Below are 24,712 nucleotides of genomic sequence, written 5' to 3' on the forward strand. Positions count from 1 at the left end.
AAAAAAAAATTATGTTATTACTTTGTTTTTGTGAATAAAATAAGGGCTTCATTACCTTGATCGGTGATCCCTTCGATCATAAGAGAAATTTTTCGTTCGTTTTTCACCGGGGAGGATTCCTCCTCGACTCGCTTGGTCCCAAGGGTTGGTGGCGAAGGTGGGGGAGATATTTCAAAGTCGTTCTCAAGCTGAACCGTGTCCGAACGATCGGCTGAGGCGTTCCTCAGAGGTCGCACATAGCGAAGATAAAGGAAGACAGCAATACCAGCGCTTAGGGCGAACAGTACTGCCAAAACCGAAGTTGCCACGATCAGACCAGTCTGAGAGCAATCGGCATTGCCTACGGTACTTTGGTAGGACTCAACAACGACTGTTACGATTAGCTGTGAAGGATCGATTATGCTGAAATAGAGGAAAACAATATTATCTACTGTAGTTGACTAGGTTAGCTAGGAATTAAACCTTCTAATCTGTTCCGAGTTCTGTAACTCATTCCGATTGTTGAAACCGTAGATAATCATCTGATGCACTACATCAGAGGATGTGGATTGTTTGGATGCTAATCTACCTTCACTGTTAGCGGGAATTCGGGCAGATGTCAATATTTGAAGAGTTATATTCTCAGAGTTACTATTGATCGAGTCTATTACGGTGGACGCCATATCAACGCCTTCTATCTTCAGCATCACCAGGTTATCGGCTTCTAGCCTATGAACTTTAAGAATCAACTCCGTAGACCTTCCATCGTCAGCTCCGTCTCGATCAGTGGCTAAAACCTTCAGGTCTATCGTATCGGTAGACTTCAAAGCATCTTTCAATGGGAAAACTCGACCACTGTTAGGTTCTACAGCGAAATGCTCATTGCTTTTAACGCTATATCGAATTTTACTGTTCAGTCCTTCATCAATATCCTCAGCTTGAACTGTGATCAACTCAGGCAGCAACAGGTTTGCGGCAATCGATGCCGTCGGATAGCCTATGTTAACATTCCCCGAAGGATTCACAAAGTAGGGATCGTTATCGTTGACATCCTCTACAATGACGTTGATCACTGTGACGTCTCGAGCGTAGTTAATGTCTTCGGTCTCAATCAAAGATCGCTTGAATAATCTACTCTCTGGTTCCGGTTGAGGTTCCTCGTTAGGACATACAAGCTGCAAGCGTAACTGAAATTGGGGAATCGTCATGCCCTGGAAAAGCTCCGCATTCTCTCGATCGAAAGCTTTCGCAGTTAACCAATGCGTTTCTGAGTCAACGGAGAAGTACATCGATTCCCCATTTGGTCGTTCGTCGATCATTTCATATTCACACTGGCCAAGCTGTGTGGGATAGACGTTTGGATGCGGTGATTCCTCCTGGAGCGACAATACCACCAGAGCCTTTTCAACGCTTACGACCTTGGGATCATCTGGGTTCGCAGGACATTCCCGATCCTGAGTTACATCCAACGTCACACTGACTGTCGCCAGTTTTTTGGAATCTACGTTGATCGCTTCCACCAAGAAGGAATAGTGATCGGAAGCTAACTGTTGATCAACTCGCAAAATTCCCTCTTTTGTAAAAGAAACTCTTTCCTTTAGGTAATCTTAAAAAAAATACATACAACTGATAAATTAAAAGATTTTTCAAAAAATTACAAACTCCGCCTTACCATGATCGATCAGGGCGCGGTGTTCGATCACCGCCGAGGGGTCTTTGGCTAGGGCCCGCACCAGCCCTACCATGCCCAGGGTTTCCGTTTTGATGGCGAACCGGTAGTTGCCGTAGGAAAATACCGGAACATCGTCCAGCGGCAGTCCAGTCGAGCAGTCGAAGCACTCGGTACAGTCAAATATGGGTGGCCGTTCGGTGCAGGTGCCTTAAAAGTTGAAAAACAATCGAGGGACAATGTTATAATTTTCAATGAATTATACGCATAAGAACAAAAAATTTCCTAGAAATTGAAAGATTCTTCATAACTTTTTTCTTTGAGGTTATAGATTATTCGAATGAGGTTTTCAAGATAAGGATCAGGATAAGGATCAGGAAAAGGATCAGGATAAGGATCAGGATAAGGATCAAGATAAGGATCAGGATAAGGATCAGGATAAGGATCAGGATAAGGATCAGGATAAGGATCAGGATAAGGATAAGGATAAGGATCAGGATAAGAATCAAGATAAGGATCAGGATAAGGATCAGGATAAGGATCAGGATAAGGATCAGGATAAGGATCAGGATAAGGATCAGGATAAGGATCAGGATAAGGATCAGGATAAGGATCAGGATAAGGATCAGGATAAGGATCAGGATAAGGATCAGGATAAGGATCAGGATAAGGATCAGGATAAGGATCAGGATAAGGATCAGGATAAGGATCAGGATAAGGATCAGGATAAGGATCAGGATAAGGATCAGGATAAGGATCAGGATAAGGATCAGGATAAGGATCAAGATAAGGATCAGGATAAGGATCAGGATAAGGATCAGGATAAGGATCAGGATAAGGATCAGGATAAGGATCAGGATAAGGATCAGGTTAAGGATCAGGATAAGGATCAGGATAAGGATCAGGATAAGAATCAAGATAAGGATCAGGATAAGGATCAGGATAAGGATCAGGATAAGGATCAGGATAAGGATCAGGATAAGGATCAGGATAAGGATCAGGATAAGGATCAGGATAAGGATCAGGATAAGGATCAGGATAAGGATCAGGATAAGGATCAGGATAAGGATCAGGATAAGGATCAGGATAAGGATCAGGATAAGGATCATGATAAGGATCAGGATAAGGATCAGGATACGGATCAGGATAAGGATCAGGATAAGGATCAGGATAAGGATCAGGATAAGGATCAGGATAAGGATCAGGATAAGGATCAGGATAAGGATCAGGATAAGGATCAGGATAAGGATCAGGATAAGGATCAGGATAAGGATCAGGATAAGGATCAGGATATGGATCAGGATAAGGATCAGGATAAGGATCAGGATAAGGATCAGGGTAAGGATCAGGATAAGGATCAGGATATGGATCAGGATAAGAATCAGGATAAGGATCAGGATAAGAATCAGGATAAGAATCAGGATAAGGATCTGGATGAAGATCAGGGTAAAAATCAGCATAAGGATCAGGATATTGATCTGGATAATGATCAGAGAAAGGATCATGATAAGAATCAGGAGAAGGATCATGATAAAGATGATACTATGGATCTGTTTAAAAATCAGGATAAAGAAAATGTTCAAAATTCTTAGGCTTTTGAGGTTTAAATTTTGATAGAACTCAGATAAACTAAAGGGGAGTTGAAACATTGCTCTAGTCGAGATATTTTTCTCATATATGATTTTATGATTTTCTGATAAAAGAAGTCAATATTTCATAAACTACAATGACCAAAATTCTTCGAACGGTTTCTTGAAATAATTAAATTATTTGGAATTACTACAGGACTTACCATCTTTTTCATCTGGAAGCATTATAACCATGAAACATGTTCCTGAACCCTCGTCCGGAATAGTGGCTTCGATTGCTACGAAGACATATTCCAAATCTCGAAAGTCTTCTGCCGTAACATCTCTCGCCAACAACAGTTCCACTTTCCGGCCATTCCGATTCAACGAGAACAGATTACTATTGGAATCGAGAATTCGTACAGTAATATCTTCGGAGTAGCTGTCGTCCTGGCTCAGCATAACTTCTTCGCCCAGTGTAAGCGTATAATCGTCATCAAAACTGCCACTGTAGACTGCCTTCTCGAAGCTGGGTCTTCTCATGGTTGAAGTCTCACCGAAACGCAACTCAACGATAACGACAGCTGAGCCACTGCTACCCGATGGCTGATTGGTCACCACAACACTAAATCGAAGATTGCGCTTATCATTTAGATCATCTTCGGTGACACTTTCTTTAAGCGCTACCGTCAATCGATTGTCGTTAATCGCGCCATAGAAAAGGTCCGAATCGTCATTCAACAGCTCTAATCCACTTCCGGGTAGAACGGTGTCAGATTCAAGTTCAATGTGTTCGTTGGGGTTGAACTTGACTTGGCGATCTCCCTGCTCCAAATATCCGATGAATGCTGGGCTTTTGAATTTTGGGATGGTTGGTTTTGTTCGAATAATATCGAGGGTTATGAAGGTATTCGAAGGTTGACTACCTGGATTGGTTGCTTGAAGCAGGAAATTTAGGTTATGACGATCGGATAGTTCATCCCAGTTGATGGGTTGTTCTTGGTTTAGGGTAACCGTTACTTTGGAACTTTCGTAGAGTGCTGTGAACCATGCGGAATCTCCATCGACCGTAACTACTTCGGTATTTGCAGTGAAAGTATCGGGTTTGAATGTGATTTCAGGTGATTCCAGCGTTGAAGATTGTTCTTCAATCGACCCTTTGTAAATGGTTTGCTGAAACTGGGGAACGATGATTTCGTCCATTTGAATATTGACAATCACTGTGGCAGAATCGGTAGCTCCATACAGATTGTAGGCTTCAATTTGGAAGCTGAGGATATCTCGATTTTCAACATTCTGGTCGGATTTGAGGGTGACGTGAAACTGATTTCCATCCTTTGTTACTAGGAACATGTCGTGATCGTTTTCAACAACTCGATAATTGAACGATGTAGTGATGGTGTCCTCTTGGATTGTGATGATTTCTGCGGCAGCAAAATTTACTTCGTGTAATCCCTTCGGCAGGAAGCCACGATAGAACGTTTTTGTGAATACCGGTGTTACAACTGGATTATTAACGACATTAACAAGCAGAGAAGCTGAAGCTGTTTCAGTATCCGGATTTGTGCCCTGTAGCATGATGTTCAAAAAGGGTCTATTGCGAATGTTATTCCAAGGTACCTTCAGAGATACTTCGATTACTCCATCAATTAACAAAACATCCAAAAAACTGGAATCATCCCCGAGTAAAGTCAATGTGGTAGTTTCGGAAACTGATCCATCGACGAATTCGATAGCATCTCCGCTGAAATCTACAGTACTCGAACCCTCTTTTAGAACACCACTGAAAGAAGGCTTCGTAAATGCAACTGCTACCGGTCGAATGATCTTCGATACTATCGAGGCAAAGCCTATTCCCTTTGCCTGGTTTTGGGCTTCGATTACGAAACTAAGTTGATTTCGGTTTTTCAGGTCCTGGACAGTGACGCTTTCGTCCAACGTGACAGTCACGCTGAAATCTTCGTTCAACTTTACCACGACCAAGGAAGAATCATCGCCATCCACGTCCACCACGATGCCGGTGGATTTGGTACCTGAAAAAGGATTAAAAATTAGATTAATTATAATCATTAAGTTTTAAACAAAGTCGAGGACTATGACACTGATGAGTGAACTTAATGTAGGGATTGCTATATGTAGGGCCCCTACAGTAGGGGAGATAATGGCATAACGAGCACCCGAAGCAAATCAAGCATCCCTCATTTTGAAATGGAAAACTTCAGTAGCCCAGTAATCCCAAGCAATCAAAAGTATCTTCAACGGAAAAAAGAATTCAAAATTACCTTTTTTGTCGACTGGTTTCGGGCTCGATGTTGCCCATCTATAGGACGATGTCCGACTGATAACACGAAGAAAGGCATCGTCCTGTAGATGGGCAACCTCGAGCCCGAACCCGGTCGACAAAAAAGGTAATTTTGAATCCTTTTTTTCTGTTTGTAAGAACGTTGAGTGTCGTGTCCTGTAATACGTTATGTGTTAATTGTGTAGTTAAGTTCTTACGTTGGCACCAATCCGCTTAGAAATGAGTGAATTCATTCAGGTTGTCCTCTTGACTCGCCTTTATATTCTTTACTAGCTGACCCGGTGTGCTTTGCAACACCTTCCAAATAATATTTCTTTTTCTACATTAAGTTAACTCGGGACTTGGTAACGAAAATCTTTTATGAAAAATTGCTTTTTTTTAAATAAGAAAAAAATTATTAACTTTTTTTTTTCAAATTCCTGATATCGAGTTTTTTTTAGTTTCAAATTCAAAATCTGAATATTTGGCTCAGTTTTCTAAACTCTGTGATATAGAAGAATATATTTCAAAATTGAATATGTAATTTCTTCATTTTCGTAAAAACAGCGACCCAATTCAAGTATTTCCAGTAAAGTTTATGATCTGTATGTATTATTAATCTGAGTTTATGAATTTTATTTCTGAAAAAAGTCATTGATCTTTGATACAAAGAATTTAGGAATGAATTTACCGCAGCCTTCAGCGTAGAGGATAGCCTTGAAGTATCTTAAGATAAAGATCATGAGATCGAATCCCGGTCACGGCATACATATAGTACACTTCCTGTGGGTTGGTTAGTAGTTTTCCGAGAAAATATAGAGTTTCATTAAGAACATGTATGTGCTTGTGTTCGTTTAAAAAAATATGATTTGTATACCAAACTAAGTGAAGTTTCTAATAAATCGTCTAAGAAGATTGTATGTTAGAACACAGAAAAAAAAATACTGAGAAAATCCTCTTACAAACATGGAAAGTACGTATATCAACAAAACCATATTTAATTAAAACTTATCTATCAATACAAACCATGACCAGTTTGGTGAAAAGCACTTGAAAGTTCAATTTATGTAAAATCATATATTGGTTTTTTATGGGAGCATCCACTAAATTTTGAAGAGTATTTCAAATCTGTTAATGATCTCATTACATTAACACTTTTATGTGTTCCGAATTTGATCTAAGCCACATGAAAAATGTTTTATTTCTATCATATGTTATCCGGATTCGTATGGGAGCCCTCCTCCCATTTTTTAAAACAATAACTGGTCTTACAGTACAATAAATTGTTGAATTATACCATGACCTATCTATCAATGTAACAAATCATGTTGTAAGAGCCGTGGACTGTATTTTTGCTCGAATTTGGGGACCGTTCGAAAAGTCCGAAGACACAATTTACCGGATGTATTTGGAAGGATTTTAACCTATAATGAGGCACTAAATTGTTCTCTATATACAGTTTTATTTGCACTATTTACACTTAAATTAATTGGAGGACTGATAATTAAAAGGAGGAAGAAAAACTTAGCTTAACTTAACTTGGAAAACTTGGAAGGAATTAACTTCAACTTGTAGGAAGGAATCTTAAGGAGGAGTTCTTAACTTCTTAAGGAGCTACGTCTTAACTGTCCGGAAACTTGAATGGATCTGAACGGAGTGGCGAACACGCCGGTTGCTTAGATTGGATGATTCATTCACACGCACACACACATCTGCGTGCGCAACGGAAATTTTTAACTGCATTTCTAACAAAAATTTTTGAGAATTGTTAAAATTTTGTATGGGAGCCCCCATTTTTTGGATTCGGAGGGGTTTGAAAGTATAATAGAAACCATTCCCGATGTTAAACACGGCTTCACACAAAATTTCGCGTTGATCGGTTCAGTAGTTTCCGAAAATTGTTAGAGTTGTGTCAAATTTTTGATAATTTAGTATAGGAGCACCCCCTTTTTGAATTCGGAGGGGTGTAAAATTATTATAGAAACCATTCTCTGCCTTGGAAACGGCTTCACACAAAATTTCACGTTGATCGGTTCAGTGATTTTCACAAATTGTTCGAATTCTGTAATATTTTTATATATTTTGTATGGGAGCCCTCCCTCCACTAAGTCGGAGAGGTTTGAAAGTATTTTACAAACCATCTCCGACCCCAAAAACTCTTACATACCAAATTTCACATTGATCAGTAGTTTTCATGTTTTTAGGGAACAGGCAGATAGATAAACATTAATTTTAATATATTTATATCGATTATCTCAAGGGGTCTTCTCAACCCGGTCGATTATTTAGTTGATCAGATACTAAAGCTGTCTTCTCTACATAACTTCCTAATTTAAAACTGTCTTCTCAATTCAATTCAAAGTTGAATATTATCTCAAGCTGTTCTCTCAATCTGCATTATTTTCAATTTGATAAGATATTCAAGGTCATCCTATTTTATTTTAATTTCAAGCTGTCTTCTTGACACGCTTTGAGTTGCTATCTTATCTCAAGCTGTCCTCTCAACTCTCCTTTAAATTTCAATCTGTCTTCTCAATTAACTTGAAATTTTAATTGATATGTTCAGGCTGTCCTTTCAATTTGGGCTGTCCTCTTCATTCGTTAAAATTTCTAAAGATATGTTCAGGCTGTCCTCTCACCTTGCCTTTAAATTTCAAGCTGTCCTCGCAACTCTCCTGAAATTTTTATCGATATGTTCAGACTGTCCTGTCAACTCGCTTTTTGAATTTCAAGCTGTCCTCCCAACTCGCTTATAATGTTATGTGTATAGATATGTTCAGGCTATTCTCTCAAGTCGCCTTTTATTTTCAAGCTGTCCTCTCAACTCACTTGAAATTTCATTCGATATGTTCAGGCTGTCTTTTCAACTTGCTTGAAATTTCAAGCTGTGCTCTCAACCTCGTTTAAAATTTCTGAAGGTATGTTGAGGCTGTCTTCTCAACTCACTTTTATCGATACTTTTATCGATATGTTCAGGTTGTCCTTTCAACTTGCCTTTTGAAATACAAACTGTTCTCCCAGCTCGCCTAAAAATTTGTATTTATATGTTCAGGCTGTCCGCTCAATTTTCATTTAAATTTTAAGCTGCCCTCTCAACTCGCTTGAAAATTTTATCGATATGTTCAAGCTGTCCTTTTATATGTTCAGGCTGTCTTCTCAACTCACCTTTTCGATTTCAAGCTGCCCTCTCAACTCGCTTAAAATTTCTATAGATATGTTCAGGCTGTCCTTTCAACTCGCCTTTTCAATTTCAAGCTGTTCTCGCAACTCGCTTAAAAATTTCTGGAAATTTTTAGGCTGTTCTCTCAATTCAGCTTTAAATTTTAAGCTGTCTTCTCAACTCGCTTGAAAATTTAATCGATATGTTCAAGTTGTCCTCTCTACTCGCTTGAAACCTTTATCGATATGTTCAGGCTGTCCTCTCAATTAGCCTTTTCAATTTCAAGCAGTCCTCTCGACTCGTTGGAAATTTCTTAAGATATGTTCAGGCTGCCCTCTCTAATTGCCTTCAAATTTCAAGCTGTCATCTCAATTCGCTTGAAATCTTGATCGATATATTCAGGCTGTCCTCTCAACACGCCTTTTCGATTTCAAGCTATTTTCTCAACTCGCTTGAAATCTTTATCGTTATGTTCAGGCTGTCCTGTCAACTCACCCTTTCAATTAAAACTGTCCTCTCAACTCGCTTAAAATTTCTGAAGATATGTTCAGGATGTACTCTAAACTTACCATTTCAAAGTAAGCTGTTCTCTCAACTCGCTTCGAATTTCTATAGACATGTTCAAGCTGTCCTCTCAACTCGCTAAAAATGTCTATAGATAAGTTCAGGCTGTCTTTTCAAAGCGCATTTAAATTTTAAGCTGTCCTCTCAGCTCTGTTGAAATTTTAATCGATATGTTCAGACTGTCCTCTCAACCTGCCTTTTCAATTTCAAGCTGCCCTTTCAACTCATTTAAAATTTCAATAGATATGTTAAGGCTATCCTCTCAACTCGCTTAAAATTTTTATCGATATGTTCAGACTGTCCTCTCAACTCACTTTTCAATTTAAGCTGTCCTCTCAACTCGCTTAGATTTTCTCAAGATATATTCAGGATGTCCTCTCAACCTTTTCAATTTAAGCTGTCCTCTCAACTCGCTTACAATTTTTAAAGATATGTTCAGGCTGTCCTCTTAACTTGACTTTTGATTACAAGCTGTGCTTTCAACTCGCTTGAAATTTTAATTGGTATGTTCAGGCTGTTTTCTCAAACTTTTCAATTTGAGCTGTCCTCTCAACTCGCTTAAAATTTCGATTGTTATGTTCAGGCTGTCCTCTCAAATTGCCTTTCAATTTTATGCTGTCCTCTCAACTCGCTTGAATTTTTAATCGATATGTTCGGGTTATCTTCTCAACTCACTTGAAATCTTTATCGATATGTTCAGGCTGTCCTCTCAACTCGCCTTTTCAGTGTCAATCTGTCCTCTCAACTCGATTAAAATTTCTATAGATATGTTCAACTCGCTTGAAACTTTTATTGATGTGTTTAGGCTGTCCTCTCAACTGACCTTTTCAATATAAGCTGTCTTCTCAACTCGCTTGAAATTTCTAAAGATATGTTCAGGCTGTGCTCTCAACTCGCTTGAAACTTCAATAGATTTGTTCGAGCTGTCCTCTCAACTCGCCTTTTCCATTTCAAGTTGCCCTCTCAACTCGTCTAACAAGTCTAGGCTGTCCTCTTAACTCGTTTAAAATTGTGAACTTGGTCAAGCTATTCTTACGACTCGCTAAACATTTAAATTTTTTTTTTTAATGAAACTTGAATTAAGCTGAATATATTTTTTCCATCAATTCCAGTTTCGGCATAATTTCATTTCCTTTTCGGGTAAGGTATTTTTCTGATGGTTTACTTAAAATAAATTTACTCCGTTGCTCTTTGAGTGACTCTATTTTTTCAGAAATACAGACAATAGAAAAAATACACTGTAAGCAATACACTTTCTGCTTTATTAATGCAAATGTTCAATCAAAAATACCTTATGACAGATTTTTAACAGTGAAAATTCGAAGAACGAAAGTCAAACTGTAGAGAATGGGAATTTTATCACCTTTAGCATTCAAGATTTTTTCAAATTTTCGATCTGAAATAACTTGATTTTTCGATATTGTTCGATGTAGGTTGTAGCTTTTGTCTAATATGATCCATTAAATTGAAAATTTTGATTTTTTTTTTATCCCACCCTCGTGAGTTATCAATCATAGCTGAACATTCGAATGTTTTGATTTATTACATTGCAATTTTGCAAATTCAAGTACAATATTATTCGTGCAGTGCAGGACGATGTGGTTGATTGAGTTTAACTATATAGTTTGAATTCAAAATTTGTGTAAATAACATTGATTATACATACACTTTAAAAAAAAATTAATTTATTTTGGCTGTTTATTTTCATCTCTTCCATTATTTTTTATACAAAAATTTGAAATGAGCTATGAAAATACTACAATTAAATTTCTTCTCATTTACAAAATGTTAAACATCAATCACATTTTCCATTATTCTTATTGATGAAGATAGATATAGTCAACCCTTCAGTTCATGATTTTTTATTTTTTCCTTAAAAATCCTTTTTAACAGTTGGAAATTATTAGAAAAGAGAAGAAAAATAAAATTTAATTCGATTTTTCACTTGTCCATACATTAATTGTAGCAAATTTGTAACTTTATGAAACGAAGGGGTAAGCACCCATCATAGTTTTTTTACAGAAATGTTTCTACCAGAATGGGAACCCTATTTTTTGGCAAGTGATAGAGAACCTGATGAAGATCATTTCATCAGAACTTTTTAGTCTTCTCAAATCAATAATTTTTTTTTGATTAAATAATATTTCTGAAAATTCGGAAAATCATTCAGTTTTGCAGGTTTGTTTTTCATGAAAAAAAGAATGCTCAGTTTAGGTCTTTATAACTATATTGTTCCTACCGCTATACCGTCTTCGACAAAGCTGTAATGAAAGAAATTTACAGTAAGTTCCATATATTGGAATTTCATTTGCATGGTAACAAAATGATAATGAAATACCACAAAAATGACTTTCTTCGTACATTTTTTTTCGTTTTCCAAACCAAAACTTGTTTAACTAGATCTCATTAAAAAAATCTGTAAATATTCGGTCGTTCATTTCGACTAAAAGGAAATCTTTTAAAACTACAGAGTTTTTTTTAAATCAGAGAAAAGTTGCAATGCGACACACCCTTATGTAACAATAACAATGATTTTCAATCCACTACGAACATTAAATGATACCTTACCTTCTCTCAGCGCAATCGCCTCGGGAAACACAAACTCGTTGGATCCTTCTTTGATCGTCCCCTCGTAGATACTGGCCGTAAATTCCGGTACCGGAATCCTTTCGATATCAACTAGAATAGTTGCATAGCCCGATCCCACCCCTTCGTTACTGACTTCCAGTACAAATTCGAACCAGCTGACACCTGCAGTATCCTCCAGCGTTAGGTCCTGCTTCAGTCGAATGCTGACAACCGTAGACTCCGAATCGATTTCGGCCTCAAACAAATCCGAATTGCTTAAAAGAATCCTAACGCTGAGATCCTGGGCCCTAGTTTCTTCCGTAAGCTGTATCGGATCCGTAAATGGGATCAACTGCAAATTTGTTCCGATTACGGTTTTGTACAGGGGTTGCTCGAATTTCGGTAGCTTTGCGATTGCCGTTTGAATCTGGATGATCACCGGAACCATTGTTAGCGCTCCTTGAGGCGATCGCGCTTGAACATCGAATCGCAACCGGTTGCGGTTGGATATTTCTTCTGGCGAAAGTGGAGCTTTTAAGCTTATCAGGATCTCCTTAGTATCGGTAAGCTTTTCTACTTTGAACAGTTCGTAATCGTCATTGAGAAGGTCGTAATCAATCTGATCGTCATAGGTATCAGAGGTCAGTTTCAGTTTTAGGTCCTCCAATCGGTTTTGATCGTCTATGAGCCCTTCATACACAAGCCTTTCAAATTTGGGAACTATCACCGGATCTTCGAGGACATCTATCAAAATGAAGCAATAGGTTGTGATGGATTTTTGATTGGTTGCTTCCACGAATAGAGAATAGTGGTTTTCGGGCAATTCGGTAGTGCCTGTTTTCAGCTTCAAAAGACGTTCGTTGGGGATTGTGGATTCAACCAGTTCAAATAAGTTGCTTGAATCTTTCAGAACCAAACTCGTCTCTTGGCTGTAGGTGTCGCTGCTTAATGTGATCTTCAATTCAGTCAGCTCCATTGTCTTTTTAGTTATTTGACCTTGAAGGAACGGTTCATTGAATTGAGGGGTAATTATGTCTATTCTGATTACTTTTAAAATCACCAAAGACTCTGATACAATCTTCTCATCCAAAGATCCCCCAATTCTAATCAAAATAAAGGCCAAACCATCTAAATTGTCAAAAAGTGATGGTTTTGAGGTGATACTGATTGTATTCCCATTTTCCTCAAAATCAAAATAATCAATTTGATCTCCTGAATATGAAAATTTCAGTCCGGCTCGATAGCTTTCTTCTTCGATGACAACTTGCGGAATGTTTGTAGTAAGGTCTTCAGAAATGACCCCTTCGTAGTATAGCTCGGAAAATTTGGGTCCACCGATTTGTTTAACTTCAAGAACTACGAAAGTCATTCCGGAGTTTCCTTCCTTATTAGCTATGATGGTGAAGTGAAACACAACGCGTTCCCTCAACACTTCATCTGTGAGTAATGCGGAAACCTGCAGTTTAACACCGTATCCATCCTTTTCAACGCTGAAATATTGCGCATCATCTCCAGAGAGATCAATGGTATACTCTTCTCCCACCGATTCATGGACCAATTCGATGTCTTTATCCAGTACGATTTTCTTATCAACATCCAAAGATCCAGAATAAACGTCCTCTACAAATCTCGCATGAATTTGCACCTCTGTTTCGAGTTCCACCACAACGGCGGTTCTTCCCGGTAGAACAGCTTCTTGCCGAGTTGCCGTCACCACTACGCCAAAGAAAGACTGCTCGGCTGGTAATTCGGGCGCCGACTTCAAAGCTACACTTACACCGCCTCGATCGTCATCCTTCGTGATCGTAAACCAACCCTCATCATCGCCGGACAGCACAAATGTAACGGTGCTGTCGAACGTATTCGGTTCAAGGCTTGCCTCGATGGGCCGAAATGGTTCCGATCGTTTGAACGAGGCCATATGCAGAGATTGCTGGAACTTGGGCGGTTCGACGTACTGGATAATAGGGTCCCCGGAGATCTTCACAACCGTTGAACCGCTCTTCGGGGGGTCGAAGCTATCCTGTTGAAGAAATAAAATTTGAAGTTATTCATTTCTTCAATTTATTGTTTTGAAGCGAAAAGTTAGGAGAAGAACACACAAATAACCACAGTAGAGAGTATTCAGCTAGTCTTGGTTGCTAAATAACTCAAACAATGTTTCCTTAAACGAATGATGCTCAAGCGCTTCCCGTTTGGTTTAACTATAGCCCCGGCAATATTCCAGATAGTAACTATAATTTGTCGTGAACTAAACAGAAGTATGTACTTGTATGATAGAAATTGAAAATCAGTTATGGCTAGGTCAAGGAGGGGGGTAGGTAATTCGGTCAGTAATGAATCTTCCAGCAACCAGAAATATGTTACCTTTTTGTAGGGAGCTTGCCACAAGTCGTTTGCCTGAACCTAAATCACTGTTACACCAGTTGCTCAGGAAGACGATGATTGAAGCGATATGCGACAGTCTATTTACAAACTTCTGTCAGAAGACTGGAGCTTGAGTTGTTACGAGGAGAGTATAAATGTCAAAGTACCAAGCAGTACAAAATACAATCTTAGAAAAAAAAACATCACTCCAGAAATAACACCTAACTGCTAAATTTCCTTACCGTGCCAGTCAGCCGCAGCGTCACTTCATTTTCGAAACTCAAGATAGTTCTCGTTGTTTTCAGCACTGCTTCGTACTCCTTTGTTCCACTGGATACAGATGCTACGGAGAAGTAATCGTTGCCATCCAGTGAAAAGCTTATAACATTTCCGGAGATATCAGCATCTCTAGCTATGATGGATCCCTGGACGAAAGTAAGCGATATAAAATCGTATTTATTAAGATAGTTACAGAAACTGCAATCGATTTACCCCCTCAATGTACTGTGTTACGATGAAATCCTTGGGCAGTGGTAACGGAAGCTTTATCGTGTACTCCGCCAATCGAAACTCGGGTGCATGAATATTTTCGCTCTTCAAACGAGCTTGGAATCGGATGCTTTTAGTGCCGGTTGTGCAAGTAAAATCTAGGACACAATACAGCGTATCCGATGTTTCAGTCTGCAGGTAATTCTCAAAGGCAGCAGTAGTACTTATTACCAGTTGTGATTGATCAATGATTGTAGCGGTTAAGAATAGTTTGAAGTTTCCTAGGGCTGAAACCGTTACTGAGCGGACATTTTCCACCTGGTGGGTAGCGATGGCCTTTTCAACGTCGAGAGCCGATATTTCCGGGTTCACATGGGGGCTGCTTTCGAAGTTGAAGGTTTCGGAATAGCAAGCTGAAGATGAAAGAGAAGCAATGGTTCAATTAATGATGAGAAAATAATACAGCTTTTTAAGCGAAAGAATATTTAAACTGTTAAAGCTGGAAATATAAGGCTTGTTTCAATAAAATAAGTCAATTTTAGAATGTCTTAATAGAAACATTTGCACGAAATAATTTCTTTTTGTTTGAAACATTCTCAGAAAGCTAATTTATATTTTGAAGATTAACTACTCAAGTAACCATTTACACTAAAAACTCGCTCCAATTCTGCTCTAACGTGAGCTAAAGAGCTTAATACAATGCAGCATCATATTAGCTTTGTGAGCCAGGTCTGGCGAGATTAACTGCTGCTTTAGTGTATACACTTATATAACCCTATAAAAGCACTGTATTAGCATTGGTTGATGCTATAGCGTTGGCGCCAAAATGCTGGGAAAATGCCAATGGTGTTCAAATCAGGTACAACATATTTGTTTGGTTTTGTTTTTCTGCCATGATACTATATTTGTCTTATATTGATATTCGCTTATGCATATCAAGAGGATCTCTCGAGTTGCATTTCCTACATGATATTTGAATATTTATCTGATGATGATCATCTGGAATGGAACTCATGACATGGTTTCGGACATTGTTCAGTGACTCTGCTTGTCCGGTCTGCTTATCAGGTCCACGATAATGCTTTATTTGAAACAAAACTCTAGAAACCGATGCCCTAAATTAAAATTTTAATTTAATGACCCCAAATCAACTCAGTCTAATCTTGCAACCTCAAACACAGTAGGAATAAAAGGCCAAATTACGATTTAGAAGCTGCAAATGAGTAATGATGGAAGAAAAATCAATGAAATAGAAATCATCGACAACGAGCATCGTTTTTATCTAATTGCTCATGTTACAAAATTTCTTTTAATTATCTGATTTCTCAAAATAAAACCCATAAATTTGTAAAAAAAAACGACAACGGATACAAAAATGACTAGCATGATAATACATGAGTATACAAACTCGTTGTAATGTACAGGTTTTAAATTCCTTCAGGGAAAAATATATAACATTATTTGAAAAGATAAACTTTCGCAGATCGTGGAGAAAACAAAATGAAAAGTGCAAAACCAATCAAGCAACTACTCAACAACTGAATTATCAATTGTTTTTTTTTTTTAATTTGACATTTGGAAGTGGCTTCTTTTTTCCGTCTTGTATCAATCGTAAAAGCTTGTGTATCGTTAAAGCTCAATTAAGCCTTAGTCAAATCATTGCCTGTAAGTTTTTCGAAATTTTCTAGAAGTAAGTGATAATTCTATCTTCTATCTATATATATATAAATGAATTTCTGTCTGTCTGTCTGTCTGTCTGGCTGTCTGTCTGGCTGTCTGTCTGTCTGTCTGTTCCCTATAGACTCGGATACTACTGAACCGATTTGCGTGAAACTTGGCAAGTGGGGGTATTGGAGGCAGGGGAAGGTTCCTATTGTGGTTTGAGACCCCTCCCTCTCTCATGAAGGGGGGGAGGGGCCTCCCAAACAAAAGACATTTTTTTGCATAACTCGAGAACCCATCAAGCAAATGGTATCATATTTGGCATGGGGTGGTATTTGAGAACGAGGAATATTTCTATGAATATTTGGTACCCCTCCCTCCTTTCAGTGATAGAAAGGGGGGAGGGGGGCTACCTTACAATTTTTCATATAACTCGAGAACTAATCAAGATATTGTATCCAAATTTGGCATGTGAAGGTATTTGGATACGGAAAATATTTCAATGATTATTTGAGACCCCTCCCTCTTTCCAGTTGAAAGGGGGAGGGGCCTCTTTCATATTTTTTATATAGTTCAAAAACTAATAAAGCAATTTGAACCAGGGTATTTGGATACGAAAAATATTTCTATGATGATTTGAGACCCTTCCCTCTTTCCAGTAGGGAGATATAAAGGGGGAGGGGCCTCTTTTATAGTTTTCAACATAACTAAGAAAGTATTAAGCAAATGGAACCAAACTTGGCATGGGCGGGTATTTGAGAACGTGACATGTTCTAATGATTGTTTGAGACCCCTTCCTTCTTACAGCGGGAAGGAAAGAAAGAGGGAGGGGAGTTTCATACAATTTTTACTGCATAACTCAAGAACTTAAACAGCAAATGGAACCAAATTTGGCATGGAACGATATTTGGGTACGAGAAATGCTTCTATGAATATTTGGTATCCCTCACTCTTTCGAAGAGGTGGATGAAAAGGGGGAGGCGAGGTCTCCCTTACAATTTTCAGTATAACTGGAGAGCTGATCAAGCAAATTGAACCATATTTGACATGTGAGTGTATTTGGATACGAGAAATGTTTCTATTATAAATTGAAGCCGTACCTTTTAAGCGGTAAGATATAAAGGAAGAAGGGGGGGGTTTCCATTTTTTTTCCATAACTCGAGAATTAATCGAGCAAATGAAGCCAAATTTGGCATCAAAAAATATTTGAGTACGAAAAATTCTTTTATGAATATTAAGTTATCACCCCTCTATTGAAAGAAGAGAACGGAAAGGGGGATGGTACTCCCTTTCAAGTTTATACAAAACTCAAAAATTAACTACGTAAATAAAACCAAATTTGGCATGGCATGGAATATAGGAAGGGAAGAGGGAAGCTTACATTTAACTTTTATTTTACAAAATCCGAGAAATGGACAAAACTTAACATGGAAAATCATTTTGGTATGACTCTATGATTATTTGACACATCATCCTCCTTTCAGTGAGAATGTACATGGGAGGAGGGAGGTAAGCCCAATACAATTTTGTTAGCATATGTTCTCAATTTATGCTTACGAAGCCAACAAATGGAAACAAATATGGCATGGAAAGGTACTTGGTTACGAGATATGTTTCTACGATTGTTATAGACTCTTATGCTTTACAGTGTAGAGAGGGAAAGAAAGAAAGGGGCTCCATACAATTTTTGATGTAAAGCTTAAATACTTATCAACCAATGGAACTATATTTGATACTAGCTGACCCGGTGTGCATTGCTACACCTTGCAAAAATAAATGTAATTTGTAAAAATTTATTCAAATTTAGATATTTGTAAGCATTTTTTTTTAAATCAAACCTCATCATGGTTTAGAACCAACAACTTTGAGATGAGAGCTGCAGCTGGAGTTAAGAATTGCAATTCAAATATGGTATATATTATTTACTGAAGCTTGATCTCTAAACTTGTTTTTCAAGGTCTGAAATTTGTACTCTGTTTTTAAAGCTTCATAATGACTCAAATAATGTCAATATTTATGGATTTTCCACCTTTTTCCCCAAAATGGAAAGTTACGAACTTCTACAAAAACATTTGTCACATCTATTTTTGAGTTATGCTTAATATCCGTACGCAAGAAAACCCTCTTTTAAAATATGGTCCCTTCTTTTAAAAGCTCTTTATCTTAAACTTACATGGGAGCTCCCCCATCTTTTCCAATTTTGTCCCCCACTGCTTGAAGAAGGTAGGCTGATTTATCCGGCTCGAGTTTACATAAATTTCTAATTGAAAGAAAATGATTCGCATATTGGAATTTATTGCACATTGTACTTGATGGAAATATAATTTTGAAAACCGGTCAATAGCGTGAATCAGGACAGTTTTTTGAGTATATTCCTGATTTTCTGTATTATGAGCACTTCCTGCCCCTGATTAGCTTTAGATGATGTATTTTTTAAGTTTAAAAAAAATAAGCTATCGAAATTTGAAAAAAAAAACGATGAAAAGGATTTTTTATAAACATTATCAAACAGCTTTTTTCACCATCCTCGCCCTTCGAAGCAGTTAAAATATCCATCCTTTTGCGTCAAAATTATGTTAAAAAAATGTATCGCCATATGCCAAACTCGTGGACATGAGACATTATAGCTTGAAGTTTTCCCAAAAAACACTTATCATGGTATGAAAATTATCGATTTCATACAGTGCAATTTTTTTCTTTTTAGTTAATTTATTAAAGCAAAAAATATCAGTTGCATCACTAAATAAATTCTCCGCGTTTTTTTTAATTTTCTCTTTGAAAGTCAAATATTCAAAAAAGTTGGCAAAAACAAATTTCTAAGTTAACGTTGTCCCGTATATTGTGGCAAGTGTAGATGCAAAGCTTATTTTCAGATGCGTCAGAGTAATGGCTTTAAAATGGATTTAATACGTTTATCTGTTTGTTTGTTTAATCAAGTTTCATTTATATATCTGCAGTATTCTAGCAGTATAAATTTATGTTTGTTATTCCACTTTTAACGAATGCTGTTCAAAGAAAATGACTTTCATTTACAAAGACATTTAAGAATTTTAAATATCTGCTTCAGTTTCAACTTTCGGAATACCCCTTCTGGTCTTTTCAACATATTGAATCATTTTAAAGATGAATTTCTTAAAATTTGACGTTTGCCCTTGCCCCATCGTGTAAGTTGACAGGAGGGGATATTGTTTTGAACACTTTCAAAGTATACTTAAAATTTCTCATAAAAAATTTGCTTCCAGTTGAATATGAGTTTTAAAGTCTCACTTTTCAAAAAAGAAGCCGACCAAAAGTCTCTTTTATGCAGCCATGTAACACAAAAACACTTTTCATGTTAAGTACGTACTTAAATTGGTATGTAAGCAAAAAGTACGATGTTTTTTTCAGAATTATTTAAAATTAAAAGCTCCCATTTTCATTTCTAAATTCGTTTTTGTTGTGTATTTGGGCTGAAGTAACAATTTTTAGAAAAAAACATAATTTTATATTTTTTTTTGGAACAGAGAAAAGTGGAACCTTTGAATATGCTCTCGTGTTACTTTAATGAAAATTCTTTCGAAAAATGAATTCCTTCACTTTTGGCCAATAAAAATCAGTTTATTTCACTGATACCTTTCACTTATGAACACGTCAGTCCTATCTTATCTAATTTTAAGAAAAGCCTCTTGATCAGTTCATGTGTCGGATCAGATTTTTTTATCTTCTTTTTCAGTTAAGTACATTTTTACATGATCAACAAAATGTTTCCGATCTACCTATGTAGACAGCTTATTCATATTTCTGTTTTCAATATGATTCAAAAATAACCTTGGGTTAAAAAATTGTATGTAAATTCTTTTAATTCAGTTTTTTTTTTCAATTGTCCGCAACGTGTCATACCATTATTTCATTAGCATCAGAACTAAATATATATATTTTATTTCCACGTGCTGTGCACAATTAGGCAAGAAAAGCACATCTAGGTTGCATATCGCCCCCACGTGCATAAGAAATATAGATACTTGGTTGAGAAACAGGCGCCTAATTGTTCAATTTTTCCAGCGATCAACGAACAGCTTTGGTTACTATCCACTTGCGACGACATTTGCTTGACCATAGAGACGAAAAACAAACCCTTCAAAGAAAAGAAAATCTCTAAAAATGGATGCCATGACTTTTCAATTTCAGATTTTGGCAAAAAAAAATGTATATGTTTTATTCGATCGGCAAAATGTCAATCTGGATAACATCTAGGCGTCATTCATAATCATGTGCTGTACAAATGAGCTAGGAATCAAGTAGAAAAAAATCACATCAAGGCTTCATATCGCCACCCCTTGCATTGAAAAAATGCTTGGTTGAGAAATACGCGCCAAAATATTCCCACTGATCAGTATGCTATGCCATGGTTACTATCCTCTCGCGACGTATGTTTGCGACGCCTCGACCATGGAGACGAAAAACAAACCGCCCAAAGGAAAAAAAAAACCTAGAGAAAATGGATGTCATGACTTTAATTTGTTTCGAAAAACTACATGTTTTGTATGGAAGCCCCCTCTCCCTTAAGTCGGGGCGGTTTGTAACTATCATAGAAACCATCCCCGGCATCAAAAACCCTTAGATGCCAAGTAACACGATGATCGGTTCAGTAGTTTCCGAGTCTATAGGTAACAGACAGACAGACAAACATTCATTTTTATATATATAGATAAGAGGATTTTGGGGAACGAAAAAAATATTTATTAAAGATTACAATCTCCATTCAGCAGGGGGTGAAGGGAAGGAACGGGGGGGGGGGGGGGGGCTCTCTAATCAGTTTTTAGCATAAATCCAGAACATATCAAGCAAAAACAACCATACTTTATAAGTTAGATTATTTACGAACGATTAATTTGGGACCCTTCTTTTTTAGGGCGAAACTTAAGGAAACAGATGAAAATTATCACAACTTTAAAACAAATTTATAAATCAAGATTCAGAATATAAGTTATGGTTTGTGTTGCAATTTGAAACTCCAGCTGAAGCTCTCATTTTATAGTGGTTGCTTATTAATTTCGTCATAATTTGATTTAAAATAATACCAAAAACAATAAAAATTTTAATGATTTCTGAAAATATCATTTGATTCTGAAAGGTGTAGCAAAGCACACCGGGTCAGCTAGTATATATATAAAACAGGGAGAGAGACAGACCATACAGAAATGTACGAACACGCGAAACTCTTCACTGGATCATCCGATTTTCCCTATGGGGTTCTGCAACCAGTGTTCCGAAAATCACCCGGAAGAAACGCTCATGATAGGTTTCTAGTTGGAAACATTCAAAGCCGAATGCTGCTGCCTGTAGTTCCCTAGAGAGTCGGCAGAGCCACAATGCGAAGTCAATGTAAACAAGATTCAAAAGCGAGAGCGGATTCGCATCTAAGTCGATCTCTCAAGCTCACTACTTGGTGTATCAGAAGTGATTGAGACACTTACTGATACAAGATCCAATTCGAAAATCCACTCACTCACTCACTCAAACTCAATCAATGCGGCCTTGCACCGGTTCATACTGCCTGCGTACTTTCTGCCAAAGCGCCAGATACATATGTTCATACATACTGCCTGCGTGTTTGAATGACTATTTTGGTTCTCCCCAACAACAGCAACAACAAAGCAAGATGTATCAGACAGACAGCATTCGATCATCGATCAGTTAACGAGTGAGTGAGTAAGTGATTCAGCAAGAAAAGTTATTGACTGAAAGAAAAAACTGAAAATCAGGTAGCTCCTTACTCAGTTGAGAATTCCAACTGGAGAAGGAACGTCTCTCTTTCAAATATTATTTCTTTGATTCTCGGAGCAGCGCTGTCGAACACAATCTTTGCCCAGCTAGGAGATAAACCAATAGAGTGTCCATTTCTCGGCCATTTTAGCGTTCCCGGGAATCGGGAAATCTGACGATCCATCCCGGGAAAATTTTAAAATGAAGATTTCAACATTAAGATCTAAACCCTCTACTTCGTACGAATAGTTATCAATAGGGTATTTTTAAATAAAAGGTAGAACCTAGTATTGCAAAACATTTCAAACTTTTTTAAATGCCTCAAAAATTCAATAAGCAAACTAATGAACCAAAAACAAAGTATTTTAACCGACAAACTGGTCTGATTTCAGTTGCAAAAGTTTGCAATAGTTGAAAAAGATTTCTTACTATCGATAGAAGTTAGCTAGACTTCAGACAACGCCAAAAGTAGCTCAAATCGTTAAAAAAAATGGACCAACTGGCAAGTAATTTCGTTTTAATTTTTTGCCAAAAAAAAGTCGATGAATACAACAAACAAAACAGAACATTCAGATTCTTTCCGTAGCGTTTCATTATTGGAATTGTTTTATTTTATAGATTCTTTGTCGTTTTCCACTTTTACACTAAATTTTCGATTGGAAAAACCATTTTTTTAAATAAAATTCAATACAATACCGAAGGAAGGTGGTGTCGGTATTGCGAACCTACAAAATTTGACCTGTAGGATAAATTTATGCACCTGTTTAGCCCGATTTTATCGTCGAAATTGCCTTTTTGAAAGTTGGGTGGAACTTTCTAGCTGGGATAGCATTTCTTCAAATCGATCGATGCGCACTCTGGAATCAATATTGCGTACTCTTGGAAAATTATCCAATAAACGAAATCTAATGTCCAGTCAGTATGGTCAGTGGTAGAACTATCATTTTCCTTGCTCAATCTGATTAATTTTTTCCAACCTAGATCGTGTAAATTTTTAGTAAATTAGCACATTTTACTGGCTTCGGGAATTCCCGGGATTTTCTAAGCGTTTCCCGGGATTCGGGATTTCTCGAATTTTTCTAATTCCCGGGAATTCTCGACCGGGAAATCCCGGGTAGGAAACACTATAAACCAACCGCTGTTGAAAACGTTTCAGTGTCTCTCATGAGAATTGAGTGATTTTCGGAACACTCTCTGCAACAACGAAGCATAGCAAAGCCTGTACGAAGAATATTGACAAAATTTGTGATTTTTTGCATCAGAATCAAGGCAATTCTAAGATTTTTTTAGATGTTTGTTCGTTCACCGTTAATTTTTTTTGAAATGTCTTACTCTTTTAGCAACTCAAGCAATATGGCTGTAAAATTTCCATTAGACTCAAAACAACTTAATGAGATTGAATTGAAACATTTCATTATCAAATCATTTTTGATGAGTTTTGGTAACACCAATAGAAAGTCATATAACTGGTAAAAGATCATCTTAATTTATTTTTTGTTGATTTTATCCAGTTAGTTTGAGAATTTAAGGTTATTAATTTTGTGATTCCAAGTAAATTGAATCATTATCATCAAAACAGATTGGAGGATCAGGAAACATTGGAAAATCCACACTACCTTTCATGCTCAGTGGTTAAATGGAACTTTTGAAATTTTAGTTATATAGGACTTCATCTTGATATTAAATCCAACTCTCTGTTTTAAAAGTCAGAAAAAAGGATCGAAATCAATAGAGATGTACCGAATATTCGGTCGGCCGAATATTCGGCGCCGAATACCGCCAAAAACCCGTTAAGCCGAATATTCGGCTCACCGAATAGTTGAGCTAAGTATTCGGCCGAATAGGCCGAATAGGCCGAATATCTACTACAGACTTGTAAATTATTCAAATAATTTTTCATAATTTATAAAATATCCAAAAGTAATGTTGTAAAAGCTACACAATCACCAAGAATGCTGAATGGAATCGCTTTTTACTTTGATTATAGTTTTCTCCAGATTTTCTGGATAGATTCAGGCTTGCCTGAATCTAGTGAAGAATCTAGTGAATCTAGTGAAGAATCCAGATAAGTTAAATCTGGCCGAGATGTCCAAATATTATTTAAACTTCTCGAGTTTTGCTCGGGTTTATTCAGATTATTTGCTGAATCAAATAAAAAGCTGAAAATCCCCATTAAAATGTTTTAAGATTCTATGTTCAATAACAATTTTTCAAAAATTTTGAAATCCTATACATCCTGAGAGCCTGACCGTGTGGATAAGTGTGGTTGAAAGTATGGTATGCTTAATGTTAAAGATCATCTATCTTTTTTGAAAATATTTTGCTCAAATTCGACCTTCATCTAATTCAATATCAAAGAAACAATTTCAAATAGCATTGGCACCTGTTCCGACATGTTTTATCCTAGATTTAACAGGAACGCAATCTATTTGGTGATAAACACCCTTGAAGCGACTAGTCATCTGATGTCTTTTCAGTTATTGGTGACATTTTAAAATCAGAAAAAAACCTTACTTAAAAAATATCTTGTAATACATTATCCGATAATATCATCTAGTTGAAAAAAATTGACTTAAAACATGAGGGGCATTAATATGGAAGAAATAGAAAGCATTGAAAAATCGCTTTAGTTTTTTTTTTATTCAAAACTCTATAGAATA

General features: G+C 37.0%; 1 protein-coding gene across 1 annotated transcript in view; it reads right to left on the minus strand.

Annotated features, from left to right (window-relative positions):
• Positions 1-24,712, minus strand: part of LOC129757547 (protocadherin Fat 3-like) — a 28,921-nt gene that overhangs the window by 324 nt on the left and 3,885 nt on the right. Inside the window, exons 2-8 of the mRNA XM_055754816.1 lie at positions 14,649-15,058; positions 14,399-14,581; positions 11,790-13,812; positions 3,441-5,249; positions 1,652-1,858; positions 463-1,585; positions 56-402 (exon numbers count right to left, since the gene is read on the minus strand). Coding sequence (XP_055610791.1) covers positions 56-402; positions 463-1,585; positions 1,652-1,858; positions 3,441-5,249; positions 11,790-13,812; positions 14,399-14,581; positions 14,649-15,058 — 6,102 coding nt within the window. The remainder of the gene's footprint in view (positions 1-55; positions 403-462; positions 1,586-1,651; positions 1,859-3,440; positions 5,250-11,789; positions 13,813-14,398; positions 14,582-14,648; positions 15,059-24,712) is intronic.

The sequence above is a fragment of the Uranotaenia lowii genome, chromosome 3 (genome assembly GCF_029784155.1).
Source record: "Uranotaenia lowii strain MFRU-FL chromosome 3, ASM2978415v1, whole genome shotgun sequence".
NCBI lineage: Eukaryota > Metazoa > Arthropoda > Insecta > Diptera > Culicidae > Uranotaenia > Uranotaenia lowii.